Raw genomic sequence first — 14,109 nt, 5'->3', positions numbered from 1 at the left:
CTGGCATTAAATAAAGATTAGTTCAATGTCTGATTGCTTGACTGTAACTTAGGTCTAACATATGCTAATTGTCATCTTCATATCATGTGAGTTCGAAACTTTTTATTTCTATTTCTTTCTACTTCAGGATTTCCTGGTTTTCTTTCTTTTTTTTCCTTGTTTTCTTTGGTAAACTGTAGGTGGCATAAGTAATGCTTCCTCATCCCTAGTGTAATTATTGTTGCTGGAGGTGGGGTAAGGAATAAAGAGGAACAGACCTATGTGGAATTCTTCCTTTTCCTAAAAACTGCATAAACCAGAACCTCAGGTTTTAAGTCCAGTTCTGAAGAGGGAGAAAGATGACGCATCAAAACCAAACTCCCAGACCTCCGTGACTGTTTGTGCTGAAATGCAGAGCTATGACTAAAGGCAGAGCTCAGTTGTGTTTACTTTGTGATCTTCCAATGACAGTGTGCAATGTGACTGGCGTCTGCCTCACAGGGGATGGTGGGCTGCCCTGGACTGCTGCTGGTGGAAAGCTCATTTCCTGAGCAGGGACACAGTCACAGGCAGTGAATCACTCCCCTGTAAGGAAATGTGCTTCTCCAGGAGGCAAAGAAAGAAGAGTGCGTGGATGGGGTGGGTGATACTGAGAAAATAGGAGAGAATCAGGCCTTTAAGTATTATGAAAACTTGCAATTGTTTCATTCTGAAAGATGAAAACATTGTTTATGAGCTATCCCAGCCTGTTTCTGTGGGATTCCCTTCAAGGAGGTGAGCCATAATGTTCAGATATCTCAATGACCAAAACCATAGCTCTTGTTCAAGTAGTGACAGTGACTGATCTTTCCTTGAGAGGGGATTAGCTCCGAGCCTTTTCCCTCCTTTCTGTTCCACTGTTTATGTAATTTAGTCTTGATTTATTACATAACTTCTTCTCCGGCACCTATGTATAACAAGAGCTTAAACTCCTAGAGGGATCTTTCAGCTATCTGGATCTTGCCCTGCTTGTGAGAATTGGCTCATGTCTTGACATAGTTTGGGTGTTCGCAAGGAGAAGGCTTGGCACACCTCTGCCATGAACTGAGTCTTCAACTCTGTCTTTTGGAATATGGCAATCATTATCACTAGTGCAGGGTAGGGAAATTTACCCCAAATTAATCTGCTGTGTAAAATGCATCGAACATAATTTGGAATTCTGGCATGCTGTGCCCTACTATTGAGTCTTCCCCATAATTTGAAATATTTTCTTGGGGTTTTACTCCTCTCATAGGTCTTCATTGCTTTTCTGTAGTTGTAGCACCATGGGCAAAACCTATACAAGCACACTTAGAAGTGTGAAACAGAAACAGTGATTGGAGAAGGAAAGTTTCCTTTCCCCCATTTTTTCTTTATCAGGGAATGCAAATGCCATTTATATAGAAGCTGGCAAAGCTAAAAACATAAATGGAAATTCTGTGAAGTAAGAGACGAAATTTTCGTTATTTTGTGATGGTGATAATCCAGATGAATATTAGTAATTAGTGGAAGCAAAACCAATCACATGCTTCTTACCTCAGGTAGCCTGAACTTTTGTGCAGTACTAATCAAACCGCTCTTCTATGGTGAGTCACTAGTGAGGACAATTCAGGTTTTCAGAGGAAAGAGTTGATTTATAGGAAGTCAGTTTCTGCTTTAATAGAGTAAATAAAAATGCTCTTAAAAACAATGCAACATTTTATATATACAAACACAAAAGCAGTTTGCCCATTTCTGCTGGTTCTGTCCGGAGGTGAGGAGCCTCACGAGGTCTGTGGGGAAGGGAACACTGGCACCTTGGAAAGAGCTCAGGTTTGCTGTGGGGGTTACAAAATGTTGACACTGCTGGCAGTGGGGTGTTCCCGCATCCCTTGTGGACCGCAGGAGAGGAGGACCCCGAGGCTGGGGGGCGGCTCCCGCGGCAGGTGATGGACGTGGCCAGGATGTGCCGCCGTTGTGTGAGGATCCGCAGATGCTGCCATTGACTTGCGCTGGCTCTTTTTGTTCGGATCACAGTGGGAGCCAGGCCTTATGTAATGTTCATTGTCACATTCTCCGTTCCAGCACTGTCATGTCAGCAGAGGGGAAGCTCTCCCTTTTCTTTATGGGTCGGTTTTAGGATTTTTTTTCTTTCCTTTCTCCCACCCTTTCTTGCAGCAGCTTTTGTTGTTTTTGTTGTGAGGGAACAGCCAGTTTCAGGCTGGGTCTAGTTTTGGGGTGCCTTTTAGAGGGAGACTGTTAACCTAGAGAGAATAAAAGAGCAGGTCCCGCAACTCTCCCAAAACTGATATATGGATGTGTTTTTTTAAAGCAGTCTATTATTTTTTTCCTCTATATTCCTGCTCCCCATAAATCACAGTGGGCTCCTTAATACTCATGTCCAGTGTGGGTGAAGACTAGATGCATTGTCCTATATTTATGTGGGGTGGGGAGAAGCACACTTGCCTTCCTCAGAAAGGCGGTCCAGGCCAAGCAGATGCTCCCCAATTTATGATTTTCCAGGCTGCTTCTTTCTCCCTCAGTTTAATATTCCTGTGGAAAACACATCACTTAGAGGGGATCAATGCCACTTAGTTTTGTTGCAATTTGAACAAGATGAAAAGGAGAATTGTTTTCTTCCTTCCCAGCCAGCAGCGTGTGGCCACCAGTTAGCTGTGAGTCACAGCTGAAAAACTGTGCTTCTTGAGTCTCAACAGTCTCAGGCTGTGAAGGAAGAAGGGATTTAAATCACGAAGTAATCAATTAAGGATGGCTTTAAATGTGATTTGTGGAAGTTTTTCCTGGGGGAAAGAAGTTCCTGTTGATTTTTCAGTAAACACTCGTTTGCTTTGTTAAAAGCATATAGGGGATCTACTGGACTGGTATTAGTCAGTAACACTGATTCTTTTTGGGAAAATATTTATCCTTTTAAGTGATTTCCCCCCCTCCCCTGCCATTTTTTACATGATAATGTAATAGAAGTGTTAATATGTTACATAACAGAAATTAGAGAAATTATAGTGTTTGTTAGAATCAAACTGTCCAAACCCACTGATCTTGGGTTTACTTCTTGGTAGATTCTTAAATTGAACAGAGAAGTATTAATTATTTTGCAATAACATTGCAAGTTATTACTTGCAAACTGTTACAAGATTTTCTGTCATACAGAGAAGCTTAAGCTCATGGCTTCTCTAGTGATGCATCTGTGTGCTTTATAATAATGTTCCATTAGTTACTGAAGGCTGCCTGTAAGGTGCCAAAACAGTGCTAGCAGTGATTTAGCAAAAAGATGAGACTTCCCCTGAGGAGCCAGCAGTTACCTTCATACACATCCAGTTTGGAGTGTTTGTGTGTGAGCTGAGAGTATTGAGAGGAATCCTGTGGCCCCAACCAACCATTTTACTTTTTACTGCCAAACAAAAAAGGAAAACAGTTAAAGGAAATTATTATTACCATGAAACATGACTGTACAGCAGAGACTGGAGAGCATTATGCAGCACTGACTTAGAAGTACCTGGTTTTATTAAACTGTCTGTGCAAATCCTCTTGTGATTTGCCAGCGTGCTTGATTCTGTTTCCATGGCCAGGCACCACAATGGCCAACATGAAGTCTTGGTTATAAAACAGGCTTTAAGGGACAAATCTTGATGAGCCCCAGATATTGGGCTTGGCTGGAGGTTGGGGAGGTAATGGAATCCTCTTTACTGTTCAGTGCTGGAGTAGCATTAGTGTTAAACCTGCCCTTTGTGAAGGGATTTGTATGGGATGGATGTGTGTACTTGGGAATGAGCATGTCCTGTGCCTGAATCACTTGTGTCACATCAGGGAAAGAGCTGCTGTAAAGTCACTTTGGCTTCTGTGGCTTCCTGCAGGTGCAGGGGAGCCCTGCTTCTCCTTCTCGGGTGGGGAAGGGCTCCAGTCTGCTCTTCCTGCTTCCTTACTTTTTACTCGATGGTATTTGTAATAATCCATTAAATAATGGTTTAATATTTATAGTGCTGGTGAGTCCTCAGATGAAGGTGATGCACAGAAGTGGCCCAAGTCCCCACACCTCCTGATGTTTGCTGTTTCACCTCAGAGTTTGGCTCATGGCATGCGTGACCCTGCTGTGAACAACTGTCATGTAGAGGGGAAAAAGTTGCTTGCACGTTTCTCCCTCAACTTCATATGTAAAGAAATGACTTTAAAGCTTTGCAGAGTGAAAGACAAACATGAGAACAACAGATTTGTGTCCAAATTTACAAGGCTTCCTCATCCAGAACTGGGCCTCCTTTTTGTGCTGAGGAGGAGGCAGTCATCACCACATGGTATTTACTTACTATCTGAAATGTTCTACCTTAAAAAACCAGAGCTCAAAAAACTTCAGAACTATTTTTATCTTTGTTGAAAGACAGGACATAATACATGAGAGAGGCTGTCTTGGATGTTAATTTGATGTGCAGTTGATTGCAGGATTTAACTTCCTGGGTAGGATAAACATGACAGCTCTTTTCTCCTCCCTGAGTAAGCAAGAGGAATTTCTCAGTGTTTTCCCCTAATATCCCACCCTGGTTTCTCAGCAGCCTCACCACGTGCTGAGGCACTGTACTGTAAGGGTGTCTGGCTGTCTGTAAGGATGATGCAGTGGGATTGATGTGTCTTTCTTGGTGCTGTCACCCTCCTCATGGCATACATCCTGCTTGGGGGGGCAGCTCCTGTCCTGTGGCAGGGCAGGGGCTCCAATGTGGCACAGCCCAAGAGTCCAGTTGCAGGTAATCAGTTTATCTCTCTCAAAGTGCCCTTCCTGCAGCGATTAAACGTTGAGCACAGTGTGCCTGCATGTGCAAAGGCAGGAGATGGGGCAGGTTGGAATAACTCAGCCATAAAACAGTAGCAGCAGCTACAATCTGGCCCTGTTGTGTAATTCCCCTTGGTGGGAGGCTCTGAACTGGGTCAGATCAGTGTGAGAAACGAGGGCAGTCTCTGGGCTGCGTCCCGTGTACCTGCTCCCTGCTCCCAGTGCCACCAGGCAGGGTAGGATGGGAGCCCTCCCGAGACCAGGCTCAGGCAATGCAGGGAGGGAGGCAGGAAGACAGGCAGCACCACGACAATAGGCACAGAGGAGTTAACCATCTTTGTTTCACCCAGCTTCTGCAAGATTTAATTAAGTCTTTTCAAAAGCTCTTGTTTAACTCTCCTGCATATGGCTGGGGCTGCGAGCGGGTGTCAGGAGTTGGCTTATACAGAACGTGTATTTACTGCTAAACAAAAATAAAGCTTAGATTTGAGCCCTTTTGTACTCCAGTTTGAGAGAAAGCTGTTCTCCACTGGGTTTGATTTTATTTGTAGAGATACAAGGACCCATGTCCTTGCCTTTAAATAGTATTTGGAAAGTGTTATGTGTTTTGATTTGGGTTTTTTTTTTAAAGCTCTTTGACAAATGATGAAACATAAGAGAGTGACACACAGGAGGATACTGATGGGAGAAACTGTATCATGTGTCATTCTTCGACCTGGAGCATTTAGTGACATTACAGCACTTCTGTTTTTTTCTGTTTGTAGATGAGAATTCATTCCTGCCATGTTAGTAGTGTTTGTGTTTGTTTGGTTGGTTTGTGCAGCTTTGCAAGTTACAGGTTTGTGTATGTTTGTTTTCTTTAGGGCTGAATATCAGCTGGAAGGGAACATTATTGCTACTTAAAAACAAAAATAAGCTACTGTTTTGAAATACACAGAGACTTCAGCACAACAGTTGTCAGGAAAAGCTTGTGATAATAGATGGCTTTGTGTTTGCAGCCCTTGGCTGAAGCACCAGATGTCAGAAAGCAAGTGATGCTGGAGGTCACTGTATTGCACCAACCTGACAGCAACAGGGCTCGTACCTGCCTACCACAGAAGCTGAATTAATATCTTTGGCTTGTGTAAACTGGCACACTTCCACTTGAGCTAATTCAGATTTTGGCCTTTTCTGCCATCTGTTTGACTAATCCAACTTATTTCGTGTGACACATTCAATAGTGTAGGGACTTCAGTTGTCTCTGCCTGGTGGTAAAGTGCTCCTGGGACCAAGTGGTGAAAGGCTTTCCATTCCAATGCCAGTTTCTGCAAAGCCTGCTCTTCTCTTATGTTTTTTTTTTCTTTCAGACACTCTTCAATGTTATTGAGGAGCTGAGAGGGGCAGAGCAGGAACTGATGACTTCAGCTGGAATAATTCAGCGTACTCGACAGTTGGATTCTCAGCCCTGCTAGAGGGGTGTTGAGTTGTGTCTTTAACCTTCAGGTTTCTGAGCTTGTCTGGTAACTGCTGAAACACAGCTGAAAATGACATTTTTCTGTTTCTTGAAATGTTTTTAGATATGTGAGGGGCCTTATCAGCTTAGAAGTGTTTTTTTTTTAAGTGGCTGACTAATTCTTAAACATTTCATAGTTTACACTGGAAATGTGGTCTAAGTAGGGGGCAGTGGGAAATCAGTAATGAGGAAATGTTTCCCTCATCTTTCTTTAAAGCTTTTGGGGGAACATGTGGGTAGTAATCCTTCTGCAGCTTGATTTTTTTGAACACAGCCTTTGCTTCAAGTTCCTTGAGCTCAAGATGCTTTATATTCCTTTCTTGGTTGTGTTTCTTTTCATCCACCTTATCTTACATGGCTCCTTTATGATCATTCTGTTCTTATGGAAGAGGTGTTCTCAAGAGAACCCATCATTGTCCAGAAGTGACAGTGCAGGATCTGAACAGATAAACTTGTGACTTTGTGACTGCCCTGGTCCTCTCTTTAGTTTTTATTGTTGTGTCGTACCATGATTTCTGCTGTGATGCACTGGAGGAGTCGTGCACAGCCAGCTCCAGTTCTTGTCCTTGAGAGAAAGGAAATGCAAATTCTGTCTGATCCATCCTTCCTTTGTGTTTACTTTTCTTCTTACCCTGTTTTACAAGGAACGTTCAACCTTTAGAAACTGGATCTTTGTTGCCTTCTGTCAGAATTATTAAGGTAACACTGTTTCTGTTGCATGGTTGGATCAGGGAGTTCAGCCAGGCTGTGATGAGGAGCTGGGTGACCTTGGCAGTGGGTACAGCTGAGGCAGGAGGGGGGTTCCCTTCTCTGTCCCATGTCTGCACACTGTGATGGTGCATGCAGGGATCAGGGTAACAGGTATCCATAGGGGAATTCTGGGACTGATCCTTTTTTCTATGCTTCGTATTTGGACAGCAGTGTTCTGAAGTTGTTCACATAATTTATTTTTGCATCTCTGAGCAATCAGACATTGATACCAGGAATCTTTCTACTGTGCACATGTCAGGGATACCAATAAAGACTTGGGGGCTTTGAGTGATTAGTTAATGTATTGATTCTGATACTGATTCTCCAGTGCTGGACCTGTATCGTTATGATCCATTGCTTGTGGCATCCATTTTCTACACAGGATTTTGTGCACTGTCTGGTATTTAACAGTCTGATATACCTGTTATGTGCAAGGCTGATGGCAGAGTTGTGTTTTTATGTGCCGTAATCCTGCTATGATGTTGAGCCTTGAGGCTCAGAGCTTGGGACTCGCTGGGCTCATGGACCTCTTTTCCTTTCTTGCAGGGCTGCCTCACGGTAGAACATGAGCAGGTAATGCACAAGGAGCACCACTGGGAATCATGTCAGACGAGTCAATCTCAGGGAGTGATCCGGACCTGGACCCGGACTTGGAGCAGGAGGATATGGAAGAGGAGGAGGAGGAAGATGAGGAGGAGGCGATGGAGGAGGACAATGATGGGGATGACGAGGAAGACTTACTTGATGAAAGTGGTAAGTGAATGGGGCTGTGAGTCTCTGCATACATTATATTTATGTTATAGGAAAATGGCTGTGGCCCCTTAGTAGATTGTGTAAGGGTGAGGATTTGTCCAGCTCCTGGTAGGGAGAAGTGCTTACGTGGGTGTTTAGTTTAAATAGGGATTTAATGTAGGTTAAATATGGAGTCCTGGCCAAAAACAGTCCCATAAAGAAAACAAGCCACAAGAATAAAATGTAAGGAGGATGGAATTTTTAAAATAGCTTCAGATTTTAAGGAAGCAATTATATAAAGAAGTAAATAAATCAATTTACAATTACTTGTGTTGTTAAAAGAATCTAGTGAAAATTTTGCATCACTGGTTTGCCCATAAGTAACAAATTTAATGGATGCTATGGGCAATTACTGCTCATTTACAATAATAATCTTTAACAGCTGGAAAATGTTCTTTTCTGACAGCATACAGGTTGGGTTCAGTTTTGCTTGTGTGTTTTACAAGATGAAAGGTGGAAGTGCTGACTAAGTAAGTTGTCACCTTCTACCCTCACCTGGTTATACCTGCCCTACTCTCCTCTTCAGGAGAGGACCAGTTCAGGTCAGGACCATTACAGCTGTTCGTGGGCCTGTGCTGTGCAGGTTACATATAAGTGTTATTGGGTAAGTGTCCTGGGTCATGGCATGATCCTAGAAATCAGTTTGCTGGTCCAGCACAAGGGCTGATGTTCTAGGGCATGTAGACAGGAATGCATAGCTCAGGTGGGAATCCCCCAAGCTGAATTTGCCATCAGACTCTTTGTGTCATAAAACTGCAGCTGGAACCTAAGGAGCTCTATTTGCTTCCTTTAAAATCCCAATTTTTCATAACTTCAAAGGGTGTGCAGATATTTGAATACACCTACTTAAACCTACTGGGAGTCTTCCTTTTCTTAGCATAGAATGTGTTAAAGACAGATACTTCTCTCTTCTAGTCACTAAAGTATTTTTGGCTTCACAGTACATTGTTGTCCTCAAGTGTTGTTTGTTTTGTTTTTATATTGTTTTAGCCACGTGCTCCTTGAAGATGCTGTTTTGATTTTTGAATGCTTATAAAATGTTTACACAAATTAATTTTATTCCTCTGTTTTTATTCACGTGATCACTTTTTCCTAATGAGAAAGTAGCAGAAAAGGAAGTGTTAGTTCAGGTGAGAAACAAGGGAATTCTCAATACCATAGAGTTGTAGGGCCACAGATTACTTTGTCTCAGAGGGTGGTGGTGACTTTGTCACTTTGTTCATGGGACCCTGCACCCAGTGGAGCTGTAGGAAGTGTGACATGGTAGCCAAACTTTTATTAATAGAGGGGAGTGGCTGTATGTGATGGGGGATGTATGTCATTCCCCATGGTTATTTTATCCTAGACCCATGTACTTTATCATCAACATCTATATTATTATGGGTTGAATAATCATAATTGTTTGTCAAGATTGTTCTTTCCAAAGCAAACAAGATTAATGTTGATATAAACAAGATTAATGTAGGTATACAGAACATCATTAACTGCTAATGACAGCTGCTTATTTTCATCTTAAAACACCAGAAACATGTTTATGCTTTATATTTCTGTAGTGACTAATTAAAAATAAATTTTAACAAATGTAGAAAATAATGAGGATGAGTAAAAAGACAATTTACATAAAACTAACATAAAAAGCTTTTATAGTTGTTCATTAGGTACAGGAAAAACCCTCTCTTCCACCATCTGAGCAGAGCTAGATTGCCTCTGAGGTTTCAGATTGTTGAGCTTTAATTCTCTCTGCCAGAGTATCAGGATGCTTTCTGGGTGCTTAGATGTACAATTATTTTCTTCTATGGGGGAGTCCAGTCTCCTTTTCCTGATAGCTCCTCACAGCTGCAGAGTGCCTCAGAAATGTCATTTGGCATCTGTGTTACCTTAGATCTAACACAGAACCAGTCTCCTGCTGTTTGTCCTATGAAATATAACCAACTGCAGGATTAAGAAGTTTTGTTTTATTTTGCCTGTCTGATGTTTGTAGTCCTGTCTTTGTAGATGAATCTCATTCATAAAAATCATCTTAGGAACAGGCAGTTTTATTCACAAGAAGGGGTGCAGTGCTCTAATGTTTATCCTATGAAGCATTTAAAAAGCTTAATTTTAATATTTTCTGTTAAAACTTTGTTCTCCCTATTCCCAGCTGTGCTGTTCTCTTCCCCTTCTGGTACTGTGGTTGTTCTGATCCCATTTGGGATCCTGGGGGGATCATTCCCTCGTGGATGGGCTCTTGCATATTTCTAGCACTACAAGGTTTAGAATATTATTAATGTTTCACAGTTACTTCCTTGGAAGGACAGCAGGCTGCACATATATTTCCTCCAAACTGAAGCCAATTGCTTGTTTTAAAGAACAGTGATTATAACAATTATAAATGAACATTTTTATTGTTTGCTTGCAAAGTAGTGGCTTTATGTTAGGATTTCTGTATTCTGATGGTGTCTCAAATGACTTAAGAACCCTCCAGGGTTAATGTAATGTCATCCACCCCTGTTAATAACACTTAGCAGTGTCTGGTGTTTTGCACATTTAACCTGGTTTTGTCTTTTTGATATATGTTATGTGTGGAGTTAATAGTTGTGAAACTTCAGTTTTGTAATTTTCTTGGAGTTCCTTTTACATTCTGATAATTGAATCTTCAGCTTTGGGGCACTTTTTCTCATTTCTGCTCAGTTTTGTTTGCATTTAGTATAGGCTGTCCCATGGATGGTCTAGAGTTTAGTTTGGACTTGTATGGCACAAGCTTTCAACTCTTGTTGGAAGCAATTCTTAAACCTTTTCCCCCTGCCCTCAAGGAAGAAAAAGAGCCTGGAAGGCTTGTTTTCTGAATATTTCTGAGTAAGTGAGAGCTAATAACCACATAGCTTCCATCCTTTATAAGTTTCTTCAGTGGTGGTCAGTTAGTGAACCTTGGCATCACGTGCAGGAGCTCTTACAGCTTTAGTCTTTTATTTTGCTGGTGTGCTCCTTCCAGGCCATTCCTCCTCTGACCCTCAGAACCCCTTTCCAGTGGCTGCCAGCCCACATGGCCATCCTGGCAGCACGCTTCAATCCTAGCCAGAGGCTTCTACTGCTTCTCCAGCCTTGTCATCCCTGCCCACTTCATCTGTTTTCTCATCACTTGTGGGTTGCAGCCCTTGTTTTATCGTGTTTGATTTTCTGATAGCAGTGCGTGACTGCTAAGAACTTTTTTCGTTAACTCCCTAAATCTTTTTCACTAGAAATGTGGTGTACTGATGACTGTAGAGATAAAGGGCTGTTTCAAGTCCTGCACTTTTTCTCTGATCCTGGTAGTTGCTCAGGGCTGTGTAGAACTCCATAGGAATAAAAGCTGATTTGAGCAAAGAGGAAACAAACCTCCAATATGGATTTTACAGATCCTTTCAAATGCGGGGACTGTTCATACCTCAGAGCTTTCCTGAGGAAAGCTGTTATGTGTTTGAATGAGTCCCACTGTAGTGCTCTCTTTTCCTACTTTTTGAATGTCTTTGGATTATTCTGATTGAAGTCTCTGGAATTCATTATCTCTTACTCATATGTATTGCTGTAATTCTGCTATTAATAGTGATGGCAAGTTGCTTGTTTTCTTACCTCTGAGTATATGGATGAAACACTTTTTTTAAAGTGTAGTTCAGGGGTAGAAGTAGTTGTTCAGAGGTTCCTTAATGAGCACAGGCATTCAGACACTGTCCTCAGAGGCTGCTGGTTGTGTTTGCATTACAGGGTGTATGGTACAGCAGTACTTTTAGGGTATAGCAGTGAACAGTTTTCCAGCACTACAGTAGTACTGCAGTTCTTACTGTACAAATATAGCAGTCAACACCAAATAATAACATATGAGATGGTACTGCTGTGCTATGACAAGCTCCATGGAATTGGCCTTGCCTTCTGCCCTGTGTTGTTCACCTTGTCTGTTTTGTCCTTTCTCATCCCCTCTTTTCTTTCCTCAGGGCTGGGAGTGTGCTAACTCTGTGGCATCTCTGTTTGACTAGTGGAGAACTGGAGAAGTTCCCTCTTCCCAGCTCAGAGTCATATTGTTCCTCCTATTTCGTGGCAAAGTGCTGGAGCAAACCCAAACTGGTTTGTGTGGGGTTTCTATGGACATACAGGCCCTTCAAGAGGGGTGAATGAGGAGCACAGGTGGTTGGTGGTACAGAACAGCAAGTCCCAGGAGAGGAGGACACACGGGTGCATGTGCTCTTTTGCTGTGCAGCTCCTCAGCAGGGTGAAGGTGTCAGGGCCAAGTCTCAGAACCCCTGAGAGGTTGGCACAGCAGGTGAATGAGGGGAAGAGAGACCCTTTTCCTCATCCTGGCCTCCTAAAACTGTGCTCATCCTGTTTGACATTTGATAGCATCATGACAGATTCAGAGTTACCTTTCCTTTCTGGAGATGATCCACAATATATATCAGTGGCTGCTTTTTGCTTGAACTTGAGCTGCCACTGGATATCATAGTTTTGAGTTTCCCAACAAACCAAGGCAGGAATTCATCATTTCAGGTGGCAGCCACTGATGATCCAGATTTGAAGAGTTCTTTGCTTTCCTTGAGCCCTCGCTAGAGGAAACCCTGTTCATTTAAAGGGGTCCTGCTAGATCTGCTTTGCCTACAATTTTCACTTGGTGATGGCTGGGGAAAAAAATGTTGGCATGAAATTATAGCAAGAATGGATTTTGTTTAATATGATGCTTCTTTGTGGCTCTTTGTGGGTCATCATCGTGGTGTGTACAGCAAGGGGTGCAATCACATTGAAAGGAAGATTGATTTGTAGCTGCCTGGGTAATTTCCTTGTGTAACCCAATGGTAAAAATCATTAGTTAACACCTTACTTACTAGAAACTTCATTGGAACCTGGAGTTATTAAAGCTGAAATTATTTTGGAAATCTGTTTTTAGAGTCATGTGGAAGTGTGGGTTAATACTTCTTTGAATGGTACATGAATACATCCTTGAAGTACAGAGATCTGCTACTCATTTTGGAGATGGTGTTATTCATGTGCTTCCCACCCCAAATCATTCCATCTTTTCTTCTCCCCAACAAATTGCTGGAACAAAACGAAACTGTGGGGTGTGTGGGAGTCCCCAGCTGGATGTATGTGGTTGGGAATAGAGCAAATTTCTGTCCTTACAGGGGAAGAGAGGAAAGTCTTTGGTATAAATCTGTTCATTTTGAAGGCTCCTCCTGCTCAAATGCATCAGTTTTTGCTTTTCAACTGAAGTCATTCTTAAAAATTAGGTCATGTTATCCTCACCTGTATGAAACAGGCAGAAAAAGAGTGTGGAGACAGTCTCCTGAACAATACCCTACTAAATGGTATCCTATTCTATATCATTTATATCCAGATTTAGAAAGGCCCATTCTGCTGGAGGAAAAAAATAGGATGATAAAAGGAACTACTGTTAGAAAGTAATTTACTGCACTTTTTACTCTATTTAGATGGTCCTGCTTGTGTTGGTAAATGGAGATTTGTCCCAGCAGTCTGAAATCTTTTTGCCTTCTACTTTTGACCAGACTGCACACCATTTTCTCTTAGGAAACACTGATCTTAAGTTGTCCTCCCTATCTACCGGAAAATGAAATATATTCCTTAAGAAGAGGAGGAAGAAATACATACTTACTTCTCTAATCTCTCAACTCCTTTTGGAAAGCAGCCTTTCACAGCTGTGTCTTCGGGTGGCATCAGGGCCAGATGGGCATCCCAAGGTCGAGGCAGCCTCAGACAGCAGCTGCTCTTTGAGGAACCTTGTAATGAGCTGCTTCCATCTGCTGCAGTACACGGCACAGTTGGCTTGGTTGCTGCTTGCTTTCTTCCTCAGTCTAGTGACACGTGCTTTGATCTCCTGTCCTTGTTTAGCTGGTGGCAGGGGCTAAGGAAAGGCACAGGCCCATCAGAGTAAGCTTGGAGTGGAGAGCAGGCTCTTTTTGTTGATTGAAAGTGGATGAGTTGGAGGAAAAGGTGTGGAAAGAAGCAAAAGTCAGGTCATTCCTAAATCTGGAAAAGCACTGAAGATGATCATGAGGGTGGCTTTAATTCTGAGCTCTGCTGTGTTCTGTGTGTATATATTACAGAGTGATGGGTGCCCATAAGTGATAATCCTATAATTTAATGTGCAAATTGAACTTTGTAGAGTGCAAGGTGGATTTCTTGGGGAAAAGGGAAGAGTGGTGATTGATGTCTTCCCATTTTTTCCTACTTGATGGACTTCCCTATCTAGATTCTTTTATTTTGGTTACTTGTGACTGGATGCAGCTCCCTCTAGAGCCCACCAGTGCTATTTCCAAGGAAGCTGGAAGGGCTTATCCTGGGGAAAGCAAACCTCTGCACA

The 14,109-nt window shown here is 42.3% G+C and overlaps 1 protein-coding gene across 7 annotated transcripts in view; it reads left to right on the top strand.

The window, feature by feature from the left end:
* The window catches only part of RAD54L2 (RAD54-like 2 (S. cerevisiae)), a 69,203-nt gene that overhangs the window by 14,081 nt on the left and 41,013 nt on the right, over positions 1–14,109 (top strand). For 6 of the 7 annotated variants that reach the window (XM_017820012.1, XM_017820008.1, XM_017820007.1 and 3 more), the window contains one exon: positions 7,542–7,748. In XM_017820012.1, the coding sequence (XP_017675501.1) occupies positions 7,598–7,748 (151 nt within the window). In that variant the 5' untranslated portion in view covers positions 7,542–7,597. Of the gene's footprint in view, positions 1–6,144; positions 6,209–7,541; positions 7,749–14,109 lie in introns of those variants that run through there. The other variant, XM_017820010.1, reaches the window with a different exon arrangement.

The sequence above is a fragment of the Lepidothrix coronata genome, unplaced genomic scaffold (assembly GCF_001604755.1).
Source record: "Lepidothrix coronata isolate B3197 unplaced genomic scaffold, Lepidothrix_coronata-1.0 Scaffold78, whole genome shotgun sequence".
In the NCBI taxonomy this organism is placed as follows: domain Eukaryota; kingdom Metazoa; phylum Chordata; class Aves; order Passeriformes; family Pipridae; genus Lepidothrix; species Lepidothrix coronata.
The sequence above is the reverse complement of the archived record's forward strand: the minus strand, read 5'-3'. Positions and strand labels throughout refer to the sequence as shown.